This window comes from Gossypium hirsutum, chromosome D02, assembly GCF_007990345.1.
Source record: "Gossypium hirsutum isolate 1008001.06 chromosome D02, Gossypium_hirsutum_v2.1, whole genome shotgun sequence".
Taxonomy (NCBI): domain Eukaryota; kingdom Viridiplantae; phylum Streptophyta; class Magnoliopsida; order Malvales; family Malvaceae; genus Gossypium; species Gossypium hirsutum.
Window position 1 is genome coordinate 30,764,363 of NC_053438.1, and position 13,926 is coordinate 30,778,288.

The 13,926-nt window shown below is 31.2% G+C and overlaps 1 protein-coding gene and 1 long non-coding RNA gene across 11 annotated transcripts; one reads left to right on the plus strand and one right to left on the minus strand.

Annotated features, from left to right (window-relative positions):
* The first annotated feature begins 1,613 nt into the window (after window positions 1-1,613).
* On the plus strand, window positions 1,614-8,848 carry LOC107910277 (uncharacterized). Of its 10 annotated transcripts, none has more exons than XR_001687579.2 (7): window positions 1,616-1,888; window positions 2,167-2,334; window positions 2,453-2,515; window positions 2,598-2,956; window positions 3,063-6,391; window positions 7,675-7,749; window positions 8,698-8,848. It is a non-coding gene; the product is annotated as an uncharacterized lncRNA (long non-coding RNA). The 10 variants fall into 10 exon arrangements; XR_001687581.2 differs by having other exon boundaries at window positions 2,167-2,256; XR_001687582.2 differs by having other exon boundaries at window positions 2,245-2,334.
* A 901-nt stretch (window positions 8,849-9,749) lies between these two features.
* LOC107910278 (probable calcium-binding protein CML43) lies at window positions 9,750-10,768 on the minus strand. Its single transcript, XM_016838077.2, has one exon. It carries the CDS (start codon window positions 10,469-10,471, stop codon window positions 9,902-9,904), a length of 570 nt encoding a protein of 189 aa, XP_016693566.1. The 5' UTR covers window positions 10,472-10,768; the 3' UTR covers window positions 9,750-9,901.
* Window positions 10,769-13,926: the final 3,158 nt, after the last annotated feature.

Consider the following 13,926-nt stretch of genomic DNA (forward strand, 5'->3'; position numbering starts at 1 on the left):
TTAGTGTTAAATTTCATTATGTAGCTACAATGTATTATTAGCATTATAAATTTCTCATGTATTATTAGCTTAGATTTATTATGTATTTGTTTTTAAATTCATTATGTATCATCATTTCAAAATTGTTATGCATGATTATTATTATTTAAAAAAAAAGTATTACGTATTAATATATGCATATACATATATCGTGCATCAAAACCCAATTTAACATCATTATACATTTTATTGACTCAATGATTTATACTCATGCTTCAATGTTTTTGTATTTTTACATGTATTACTAGATTTTAAGAATCTTCATAATAGAAACCATTTTATACGCATATATGACTTAGATTAAATTAATATTCATTTCACAATTATTATCATTATTAATTTTAAGTTGTTCCTCTAACAAGTTTTTGTATATACATGTTCGAACCTAATTATGTGTATGTATAGTCTCTTTTAAAAGAAAAAGGGGAAGACCTTGTTTTATATTTGGCCTACCTCCATCTATGGATTATTTGTCATTCACTAATGTATATTATGAATTAACCTTTTGTGTGATACATTGTCATTTCATGGCGCTTTATTCATCGAAAGAATTGCATTTCATTTAAATATCAAAACTAATTTATTCAAAAATCTTCAAAATACTCGAAGTTTGGAATCCTCGAGAGAATTGAGCCCTAACGTATTGAGTTCTAATTTCCTCGTCGAATCTAAATAATCGAAATTTTTCAAACATACAAATTTCAAATAAAAACCCATTCTCGGGAATTCGACACGTGGTGTCCTAACGCATTGGATATGACATGTTATTTTCTCGAAACGAGGATTTTTCTAACAGATAAAAATAAAGGCAATGTTCGATATTTAGGAATTTTGTGAAATCGAACCCTAACTTACTGGGTTTTGATTTTCTCATTGGATCCAAATAATCGCATATCCTTCTCAAAACACATAGGTTTTAAAAATCAAAGGATAAGCTTAATTTTGAGGATTTGAAATGTTGCACTCTAACTCATTGAGTGTAACAATTTATTTCTTTAAAATAAGTGAGCTTTATCTTCCAATTCATTTTATTCAAAATAAAAGGATCGTATTTTAAAATCTTTTCAAAATTTTGACATTAAGACATTAAACAATCAATTCGGTACCAATTTTTAGGCGTCACGAGGGTGCTAACCCTTCCTCGTGCGTAATCGACTCCCGAACCTGTTTTCTCAAAAATTCATAGACCTAAAATTATTTCAAGGTGATCCGATCACACCACAATAAAAGATTTGTTGCGACTCCCATTTTCATTTTCAAAATCGATACCCATTTTTCAAATTTCAAAAAATGGTTTCGATAACAATTTTATCCAAATTTTTTATATTGATTGAATGGGTGGAGTTACCATTTTCCACTTTAATCAATCGGTTGAATCTAATTCCAACAAACATATGATTGATGTCTCGATATTAATATTTTTTTTTGAAAAATTTTGACTGGAATATATTGAAATTTGCAAAAAGTAATGTTCATTGGGCTAAACCCAATTTGCCCTAAGAAAACAAAATAACAATAGGAAGCAGGCCATCATCTGTTTGGCCTACACAAAATAAAACAAAAAAAGAGAAAATAAATGAAATTTTAAATTGCTTCCAGCCGAACAGTCAGTTGGTCCTCATAAATGATTCTGACTTTTCCTCTGCCCAAGACCACTGAAACGTAAAAGCATATCTTCTCAAATCTTTTCCTTGTCAATTTGCTTTTCATAACGGTGCTATTTCCAACCATTTCAAGCATCGCCCCATATTACCGAAAGCTGAGGACTTCCCATTTTCTTTTACTCTAAAGAACCCAGATGATTTGGCTCCGATTCTCCTCTAGATGATCTTAAGGTCTCTCCCTCCAGGTACTGTTCCTCTCCCTTCTTGAGTGTTTCTTTTGCTAGACGGTGGGCTTCTGTGTTTTCTGACCTTGGGATAAAATAGAATCTGATTTCTTGATAGTGATCCTTTAAGCTTTGAATATCACTGATTATTGCCCCTATTTCTGATATGTCTCGACTTGTATTTTGGCATTTTGTAATCACTATTTTTGAGTCTCCGATTATATCTAAAGTATGATAGCCCAACTGAATCCCTAACCTTGTTGCTTGCAAACCTGCAAATACTTCCGCCACGAATGGAGATGCAATATTTTCATAAAGGGTTGACTTTGCTGCAACGATCCTACCCTCCTCATTTCTAACAAGTAGGCCTGACGCAGATCTGGAGTTCTGTAAGTCAAAAGCCGCATAAAAAAATATGGCCTTTTTCGCCCTTTGTAAACTTTATCTAGGCCTCACGCTAGTTCCACGTTGAGTTCCCTATCTCTACTCCCTTCCAGTTCCAGAATATAGCTTTTTATTTGTTTGGAGATATCCCAGCTAGTGCTTGATCTGTTTTCATATAATAAATTATTTCTGTTTGTCCAGATTAACCAGAGCCCGCAACAGAAACCCCTGCACTGTTCGTTTGTCCCTTGGTTGAGAACCCAGGTAAGCCAACTCCAAATATCCAAATGCCTGTTGTTGAGTATCCATGAAAAATTTAAGTGACTCAATCTTTCCTTTGCTGTAGGGCACAGATGGAAAACATGGAAACTATCTTCTCCTTCCTGACCGCATCTCGAACATCGATCCTCAACCATCACTTTTCGCAGCTTCAGATTGGAGAAAGTGGGAATGTAATTCCACGCTATTTTCCATACTGTAATCTTGATTTTTGAGGGCATATGTAAATTCCATAGTTTTCTGTAGAAATTTTTAGTATCGGTCTGTAAATAAACACTAGGATCAATTGTAGCTTTCTGTAATAGTTTATAGGCACTTCTTACTGAAAAGTCACCAGTTGCCTCCCCTCTTCATACCTGGATGTCTTCATGGATTGACTTTGAAAGCGGAATCTATAGTATTTTCCTAGCGATATTCGAGTTAAAGGTACGGACAATCAAGTCTCTGTTTCATGTTCTGCTTTCCTCATTGATTAAGTCGGACACTACTCTAATATTTTCAATGTTGCTTTTATTTTGTAATCTGTCTGCAGTCATTCTCAGCACCCATAGATCATTCCATACTAAAATGTGGTCTCCTTTACCAACCCTCCAGCATAATCCATCTGTCAAGAGTTTTTTTGTTGACCAAATACTCCTCCAGGTAAGTGAAGGTAAGTTACTCAAAGGAGCATTTAAGAAGTTTGTTGTTGGAAAATATTTTGCTTTTAAAACTCGGGCTAATAAAGAACTCGGATAATTAAAAAGAAGCCAACCCTGTTTTGCCAACAAAGCTATGTTGAATTTATCAAGACTTATAAAAACCCAACCCACCCAATTCCTTTTCAATGCAAATATCCTTCCAAGCACACCAATGGATCCCTTTTTGCCCCTTATTTTTCTGCCACCAAAATTTTGCAATAATACCCTCTAATTCCCTGCAAAAAGATTTAGGGAGTAAAAAACGTCATTGAGTAAGTTGGTATAGATTGTAAAACAGCTTTGACGAAAACCTCTACCTCCTTGTGAGAGATATCTGATACTCCAATTGTCAATTGTCATTTGTCAATTTGTCAGTAGCTTCCCCAAACGGTATGCAATCATCCGCAAAAAGTAAATGTGAAACATGCGGCTGGCTTCTGCTTGCTTTGACACCTTTTATTTTGTTCTCCTGCATACCTAATTTCATAAGGCTAAAGAGACCTTCTCCACAGAACAAGAATAAGAACGGACTCAACGGGTCCCCTTGTCGTAATCCTCTTGAAGGATAAAAGGAGTCTCCATTATGTCCATTAAGTACCACTGAATATGAAACTGTATTAACGCATCTAAATAGTTGGGTTACAGACTGAATCAAAACCCATTTTCTTCATTATTTCCTCCACAAAATTTCATTTCACCCTATCATATGCCTTGCTCATATCCAATTTGACCGCCATAAAACCCTTCTTCCCTGACCTCTTCTGTTTCAACGTATGGATTAATTCATAAGCCAGCAACACGTTATCTGGTATCAATCTTCCAGGTGCGAAAGTGCTTTGTGCAGGATCAATGCATTTGTCTAACACTTTCCGAATGCGATTTGCTAAAACTTTAGCCTTTAATTTGTAGATTACATTACACAAACTAATAAGCCAAAAGTGCGATATATCCACTGGATTTAAAATTTTCGGAATTAAAACAATATTTATTCTATTGACTGGGCCTATCTCCATCCTTCCATATCAAGACGAAAAGAAGTGACCTCCTCTCCGATAATTGCCTAACACTTCTGATAGAATAACGCTGGAAATCCATCTTCCCTTGGTGCCTTAGTGGGCCCTAATTCTGTCAAATTCTGCTGAATCTCCTCTTTTGTATATCCTCTTTTAGCATTAAATTATCTTCGTTTGAAATACATCGATGAACTCCAGATAAAACATGCTCATAATTTGCAGATCTGCCAGCGGAAAATAACTGTTTGAAATATGATGTAGCAATCATTTCCATTTCCTTTAATTCTTCCGTCTCCCTCCCATCATCATTCTTCATTTTGTGAATCAGGTTCCTCTGTCGTTTTTGTGTAGCTTGTTTGTGGAAAAAGGCTGTATTTTTATCCCCAAATTTCAACCAGTTAACCCTCGCTCTTTGTTCCCAGTAGCACTCATCCTTTTCGATCTCGAAGTTAAGTTGGATCTTTGTATCAATCAGGTCGGCTAAATTTTCTTCATCCCTTTTTGCTTCTAGTAGTGAAGCCAATTTTGATGATAACTTCTTTCTTTTCTAAAAAACTGAATTTGACTAGCCCATCGCTCCAGCCCCCTTTTTATACTGTCCAACTTGCTTAAAAACTCTCCTTCAGAGTGCTCTCATATGTCTTTAACTGTATTTAAGAACGAATCGAATTATTCGAGTTAATCGAGTTATTCGAATCAACTCGAATTTTTTTTTCGAATTTCGAGTTCGAATTGAGTTGAGTTTTTGAATTCGAATAATTTGAATAATTCGAATAATTCGAATATCAAACTATAATATTTTATATTTTTACCCAAAAGTTTTAAAATTTTTTACTTTTCCCTCAAAACTTTTATTCCTTTTCACTTTCCCTCTAAAACTTTTACTTCTCTCCTAACCCCTTAATCTACCCAAAATCTATTTCCCACTAAAATTTTACTCTACTATTTATTTTTTCTCAAAATTTTACTCCAAAAAACCTTCAAAACTTTTTATTTTCCCTTTAAATTTTTACTCCCTCCCACTTTTTCTCTAAAATTTTTATTCCCTTCCCATCCCACTTCCCATCTATCCCAAACCCCCACTCCAAATTTTTTAATATTTTCCCTCTAAAATTTTACTCTCCCTATTTACTTTCCTTCAAACTTTTATTCCCCAAAACTTGTTATTTTTTCCCAAAACTTTTACTTATCACCCTTTACTCCCAAATAAAAAATCAAAATATCCAAAAAAAATCACTAAACATAAATAGTAATAATTTTATTTATATCTACTATTTATATTATTAAATTAAATTTCATATTTTATATTATTTATATTATTGAATTGTTTAGTCATATTGAATATTTATATTAAAATTGAATTATTAATTATGCCATAAAATATTCGTGTTAAAATTTTATATTGGTATCAATTTCACATTTTATTTTTAAAATAACTTTTATTAAAAAATTATTTTTTTTTACATTTAACATATTTTTTAATTCTAAAATGTATAGTGACAAGAATCTAGAGATAATTGAAACAGGCAAGCAAAGAAACTAACCAGTATATAAAAAATTAATAAATAAATTATGAAGTGATGAAAGTTAATAAAAATTTTGATTAAGGTGGATATTTTATTACGATGGGTGACAATGGTTACAAGGACCCAAAATTATTTTTTAAAATTTAACTCGAACAAATATATTCGATTCGATTTGAATTCCATCTCACTCGACTCGATTCGAGAAAATTTCAAATAAAGTTAGGATGATAAAATGAGATTCAAAAACTTGATTAACTCGAAAATTTTTTATTCAATTTGATTCAATTCGACCGAATGCTCACCCCTAAGTCTCATCCCATCTCTTTAGTTTCCACTCCTCCCGTAATCCTTACTTCACAAAAGGAATCACTATGGCCCAGACGACCACAATAAAAGCAAAAAAGTGATAGCCTTTCATATTTAAACCAAACATATGAACACTTTCCATAACACATTATCTGTTTTTTCCTTTTCAAAGGACGCCTTATATCAATTTTGACTCTTATTCTCATGAAATTTCTACTTTCTTTTCCAGACTTGAGCCATCATACTCCATGAACTCTCCTATGAAATTTCCCATTTGAATTGCCAGATTTTTCGAGACAAAACCGGTTGGAACATTATATAGTTGAACCCACAAAGGTGAGTAAATTAATGATACCTTCAAAGGATCCTCCCCCCTTTGCAACTTATGAAGAATTAATAAATGATTGTTAAAAATCCAAGGTGAACCTTTGATAACCCTTTCAAGATCAATTATATGAAAAAATTGAAATAAATACTTTTTTTCCCCAGATCTTTAATCTGAACTCCTGTAATGACCCAAAATTCATGGGCATCAGAAAAGTATAATATCGGGCCTCCGTCCTAGTAAATTGAGTTCGAAAATAATTATTAGAAATACTTACTAGACTAGTTGTGTGTTTAATTAGGTTTTAGATAGGTGAATTTAGCTTTAATTATGAGTAATTAGCAAAAAGGATTAAATTGCAATAGAAGTAAAAGTTTAATTATAGATTAAAAGAAAATAATAGGAAATAAATAGGCAATTATGCCAATTGCCAAATTTGAGGCGGCATAAGTATAAAAATTTGAGATTTTTAAGTGTTAAAAAATATTATTAAATTATTTTTAAATTGTTAAATTATTATAATTATTATTATATTATAAAATAAATAAGATGGTGACAAATGTATGGTAATAAATTATACATGTGTCATAATTGTATAAATACATTTGTATTAAAATTTTGTAATTACTTATTATATAAGAAAATATTATATTATATTATATTATATTATATTATATTATATTATATTATTAAAGTATTATATTTATTAAATAATAAACAAAACATAAACTAAAAGAATAAAAGAAACAAAAGAAGAAAAGAAACAGAATAGGAAAGGACGAAACGGAGAAGAAACAGGGGAGAAAGAAGAAAAAGAAAGAAAATGGAAAAATTGAAGGTTTAAGGTTTGATTGGTAAGTCAAATTAGCCCTTTTCTCTTAATTCTAATGTTTTAAAAGCTTTAAAACAAAGTTTTGATGGAATTAAGTTGATATTTTGTAAGTTCATAGGTTTTCAAGTATAGTTTATGTTGAACAAAAGAGATGAATAAGGGATTAAATTGAATGAATTTTAAGTTAGAATTGAAAAAGGGATTAAATTGTAAAAGAAACTATGAGTTTTATGTTTTAGGGACTAAATTGAGGAAAATTCGAAATTAGGAAAATATGCTGAAATTTTGATAGTTAAATTTGAGTTTGGATGGAATTTGAATAGAAATAGAGTGTGAATTGAGTTAGGAAAATAAGTGAATTTAGTTAGGATTAAATTGAGAATAAGGAAGAAATTGAATAGAAATTCAATTATTTATCATAATTAGTGCTGAAATTAATAGTATAAATTATTATTTTCGTAGCTAACAAAGAACCCGAGGCACCAGCATTAAAGGGAAAGGAGAAGATTATCGAGGAGTAAACTCGAGAAAATCACGGTTTGTATTACTATAATTCAAATTATTATTTTTAAATGTTAAATTTTAATTTATGTATTTAGTAAATGAAATGTGAGGTAAGTATGAATATTAGTATTAGTATTAGTATTAGTATTACTATTATTATTATTATCATTATTATTAAAATGAGTGGGAATTAAATAATTGATATGAATTAATATTTGAATTGTTTGTTGATTGAAAATGGGAAGTGAATGTGAATCGAAGTGTGACTGATATTAAATTGAATGGAAATGTATTGAGTTGTGAAAATGTATGAATAGTGGATTAATTATTGATTGAAAGGTGGAAAAATGATTGAATTGAAAATGTGAGAAATTGTGATTGAATTGAGATTATATGTGATTTAAATACCCTATTAACTAGTCGGGCTGAGTCGGATATAGTTGGCATGCCATAGGATTAGAAGAGTTCAGGGATACTTCGACCTCGAGTCGATGAGACACTGGGTGTCACTATATTTCTTCAGATAGATTCGATGAGGTACTGGGTACCAATTTTCTTTGGCTTTGCCGATGAGACACTGGGTGCCAATTATTGCTTCGAACTATCCGATGAGGCACTGGGTGCCATTTTGGTGTGTTTGGTTGGATCCGTGTATCCGCCAAAGTCCGAGTTTTGTTAATAGGGTAAATGATGAAATGATAAATCGAACGAGTTGGTCAAACGAGCTACAGAAATGAAATGAAAAAGTTGAATTGTGAATTGAAATGTGATATGAGATAGAGGAATGAACCTAAGGTTCATGATTTGTTCAAACTCAAATTGTGGATATATGATATTGCTTGATGAATTGCTATTGTTGAGATATTGAATTTAAATTGTATATACGAATTATGCATTACATGTTTAAATATTGTTATAACTTGAATTATGGTAATACCACTGAGTATGAAATACTCAGCGTACGGTTGTTTCCGTGCGCAGGTCGATAGAAGTCAAAGGTCCCGGTTCAACATCCAGATTAATCTCGACTTCAGCAAAACTTGGTGATGTATTTTTCCTTTGGTAAAGGTGGCATGTACATAGATTGTGTATAAAGGTTATTATGTTTTAATATAAATGGTTAAAAATGTTAGTATTAAAAGTTTATGAATTTTAATGAAAGAAGTTTATCTATTTTACCTAATTAGTACATTGTTAAATTTTAAATTGATATCATATAGATTGAGTTTGATTAGAAGTATTTAGAATAGGAAATGAGAGGATGACATGAATTGGTTGATTTGATCATATTTGCAATTGGTATGGTTTTAAATTGCAGGGGGTTTTATGTAAAAACAAGTAGAAATGCTACCGAAATTTTTCTAAAAATAAAAAAATTGAATGAAGTCAATTAGTAAAATATTATATGAATTTATGATTTTATCTTAATGTGTTTGATATTTACTTAAGAATTATTGTAAATTATTTGATATGTCCGGTAATGCCTCGTAACTCTATTCCGGCAATGGTTTGGGGTTAGGGGGTGTTACAACTCCTCTTACGGGGTGCCACAAATTTGCCATTGTACTCCTCATTGCTGGAAAATGAACAATACTTGCTGTTAAAAAGCATCCCACCAATTGCAAAACTTTCGTTTCTCTATCCGTGTCCGCTTCAGTTTGTACTTGTAAAATTTCATCTTCCTCCTCCTCCAGAGATGGTCCTGCAAATTCCATCTCCATACTAACTCGTTCCTTCAATTGCTGGACTAAAGAGATCTGAATATCAAGTTGCTGTCACATCAAGAGACGGAAAGCAAAAACAAGATAAAAACTTTAAAAAAACAAGAGAAAACCCTAAAAACTACAAGAGAGACAAAGGCGTGCTAATTTAGCAGACTTTTTTCTCGATATTAATATTTAGTTATGCTATCTTTTAATTAAATTTTAATGTCATATGTTTATTAATTAATTAATTATTCTTATTTTCAGATTAAACGTAATTTGTCCAGCATAATTAATTTGTTTTGAAATGAGATTGGATTAAGCTGAATATCGTAAAATTAATTTCATCGTAATATTACTGGGTTATAAAAGTACAAGAATGTTGGGTAAGACAGCGACGAGGAGCAGCACACAAATTCATAAACGAAATTAACAACAGAAAGAAAGAAATTGTGTAAAGAAGGGGATGGGATCCGATCCAATCAGGAGGTGTGGACGACAACGCTCTGCATCATGTGCTTGAACTCGAAGAAATCCACACGCCCATCATGATTTTGGTCAACGCAGCATATCATCTTCTCCACTCTATCAATCTCTCTTCCTTCTGGCAATCCCAGTTTCCCCAACACCGCCTGCAATTCCTCCGCCGATATATACCCATCCCCGTCCTCATCGAACACTTTAAACGCCTCCGTCAAATCTGATTCTGATTCATCCTCTTCTGCAACCTCCTCCATCTCCAACCCGAACAACCTTTGGTCCAATGACTCATGCAAAGCAACAAACCCGTCGTACGTGAGGCCGATGTTACCCGACTTTATGAACGACCTGATGGTTGAATCTAGATCTGAAACATCGGTTTCAAGGCCTAGACGAGTAAGGGCCTGATGGATCTCTTGGACAGTGATGAGGCCATCGCGGTTCTTGTCAAAGATATCAAATACGCGTCGCAGACGGAGTGAGTTTAGACTGGAGCAGCGTAGACGAAATGACGAAGACGAGGGCCTTCTATCCAGGCTGCGTTTGCATTCAGAATCTGCTGCTGCTGCCATTTACGGTCTGTTTTATCTACGTTGGGGGTTTCTTATTAATTGCAACAGCTTACCAAGAGGGAAAGGAGGTGTGTGTTGGGGTTGAGAATGGCTACTATATGTTCTCCTACCATATAATACATATATGTTAGCCGTCCTGTCCAGCAAGCCTCTTAACACCTTTTCTTGGGGCATTCGTTTCTACACGTATTCCCATGTCTCTTTAGGGAAAATTGCTATAGAAGTCCCTGTACTAAGATTTAAATTATATTTTGGTCACCTAAAATGAAATTCTTACAATTTGGTAACTTAACTTTTAGGGCACTTTCATTTTAGTCACCCAAGCGTTCAATCTCTAATGACGGTTAACTATAAACGCCATACCCAAGCGTTCATTTTACTTTCATTAAAGTAAAAAAGTGCTAAAAACTAAAATAATACACAAAATTATCAAATTTTAATTATTTATCCCATTGTCAAAATTCTAAATTCTATTTTTTAAAATTGAAATTTTAAATTTTAAAACATCAAAATAAATTGAATAAATTGTTGAATTTTTTTTATCCATTGATAAGGTTAACCAATTTGCTACTATAATTTTTAACATTAATATTTAAAAATTTATATTTCAAAACTCAAATTTAAAATTTTCGTACAATTTGAGAATTTTTGTGTATTATTTTAGTTTCTACCATTTTTTTCACTTTAATCCTTGATTGTTTTTACCCCAATGGATACTTAAAAAATATGTTTTTTGGGTAGCCAAAAAAGAAGTGACCTAAAAATTAGATGACCAAAATAAAAGTATTAACATGATGTGGTGTGTACAATTAACTATTATTAGAGATTTAATGTTTGGATGACTAAGTAAAAGTTTCTTAAAAATTAGATGATCAACTAGATAGTTTACGCATTGAATATTTGTATATTAAATTTAAAGAGCATTGGTGGTGTCGTGGGTTATTGGGTGAAAACATTTGACCTTGTGCCGTGGGGGGTGGTGGGCTGTGATTTGACTTCACGGACACGGTCATGGTCTGAATTCGCCTTCCAAAGATCCTCCTCTTTTTTCAATTTTAATTTCTTTGAATTCGCAATTTGGCCACACAAATACACGTTTCTCATTGGAATTACCTAAACCCATTCAAAGTCGTCTAAATGAATTTTCTTACCTCTCACCCATTATGTCTTCTTTTTCCTTTACATACTTGGCTTGCCGTATATGGTCATTTAAGCTGCTGTAATATTTTAATTACAGAATTTCATTTAATTATATTTTCGAATAAATTATGCAGGATGATTTTTATTTTTCGAATAAAATATATTTATGGAATTAAAATTCTTTTTAATTATAATGCAATGTCTTAGAATTATTTTTTAGTATCCAAACACACCTTTATAATAAAATACATTGATAAGGTTGGTTGAGGGTCAATTTTTATTTTATTTGGTATTTCATTGTTCATATTTGGGGTTTGTGACTATCATTCTTAACAATGATAAATGTTATGCTTTTATTTGTTTTTTAAATTTGTAATGTGACATACTAAATCTAGTAACCATTTTAATTTAAAGGTTTATAGGTTTAAAATGCCTTCAACAAAAAAAAAAACCTCTAGACTTAATTCACTTCCAATTGAATCCCTACCGCTAATTTAAAAAATTAATTAAGTCTCTCCATTAATGATTTTAACATGAGTTAATTTTAATAATCAACGGTCCAAAACATAAACCATTAATGGCAATAGCACAATTGAGGTTGAATTAAGTTGTAGGGCTTAAGGGCTTTTTAGACCTATAAGCTTAATTATCTTTTTTACCTTTATATTAATTATTGTATTAATGCTTTTAATTATATAGAAAAACAAATAAGAAATTAAATTATTACAATATCTAAGGGCGTAGTTAAGGGTTAGCAGGGCTTACCCCTAAAATGAAAAATTTTCTATTTAAACCTTTTAAATTTTTTAAAATTTTAATTAATAGACTTTGCACTTTATTTTTCTAATATATATTATGTTTTTCTTTTGCAATATGAAATAATTCTACATGGCTTCTCAACGTTTGAGCTGTTGATCATGGATGTTCGTCTTAATGCCCACATATTAATTTGAGTTGCAAGAATTATTTACTTGTGCTATGTGCATGACAATGATTTGCTTATGTTAAGTTGTGTGAGTTATACCAAAAAATAATAATTCTATATTTCAGTTAAATATTTTTTAACATTAAAATATTCATTTATATTAAATTTTTACATATATATATGTTAATATTTAAAAATTGATATTGTATTTGGCTAAAAGAAAATTTATATATTGTCCACAAATTTAATATATTCATACCAAGTTATTTATGGTTGAATAAGCCAAGCTTTGAGCTGTATTTTAGTTTGCTCAAAACTCAATTTGCAATGTTTTTCAGTATTTAAAAAATATATGGTTTTATTGTTGAGTAAACTACATTGCATTTCACTCGATTATGCTTAATTTTTTTGTCATCTAATTTTTAAAATTTTCAAAATAATCACCCAAATTATTTGGGTTTGTTTTTCTTTTTGTCTATTTTTGTCAAGTGTCATTCAATATGCTTGACAAAAGAGTGAAGTGACATTTTTAAAATTAGTATAACGACAAATTCAGGCCTCAACTTTTACATATTGTGTTAATTTAGTCGTATTTTTAAAATTTAACCCTCAACATTACAGATTATCTTAATTTAATCCTAATTTTAAAAAATTCAAAAAAAAAATAATGCTCTCTTGATTCTTCTCTTAGCTCTGGTCTCACTCACCCTCTCAAATCGCCATCTCCACCTTCTTCCGACAACAACAAACCAAGACCTCAAACCCGAACTCAAAAGCCATCCCTATTTGGCAATTAAACTGACAATTGATATATATATTTGGTATAAGGATAAATTGATATGAAATGGGTATGAAGTTTATATGATTTACTATGAATTTAATTGAGAATTCAAACTATGAAATGAAAAATAATGTTTGTCATTAATTTGAAATGAGATGTATTTTGGGTAAATAGATTGTATGATATGATGGTTGTATGTTTTGATTTTGAAATGTGCATATGATACGTATTTAGTTTTGATGTGAATGATTGAGCTATTGTGATGAGATTATCATGGTGAATAATCATTATTTGATAAGTTTAACATAGTGAATAATAATGCATAATGGTTAAGTTGATTGAGAGATGAAGGGTACTCTAGATGCATATAAAGTTTGGTATGAAATGCACGTAGCATAGTGTCATGTTTTGAATGTACATGATTAGGTGTTAAGTTGAATGCTAACTTTGAAGTGGTGGAATTATGGTTGAAAATGACTGAATGTGGTATTTAGCATGTTAAAATTGGTTTTTTATAAGTATTATGATTGCTTATAAGCATCATTGAATTTGGGTTATAGTTTTGAGCATGATCGGTACATAAAACTTATGATTTTAGCCATCTAGGTA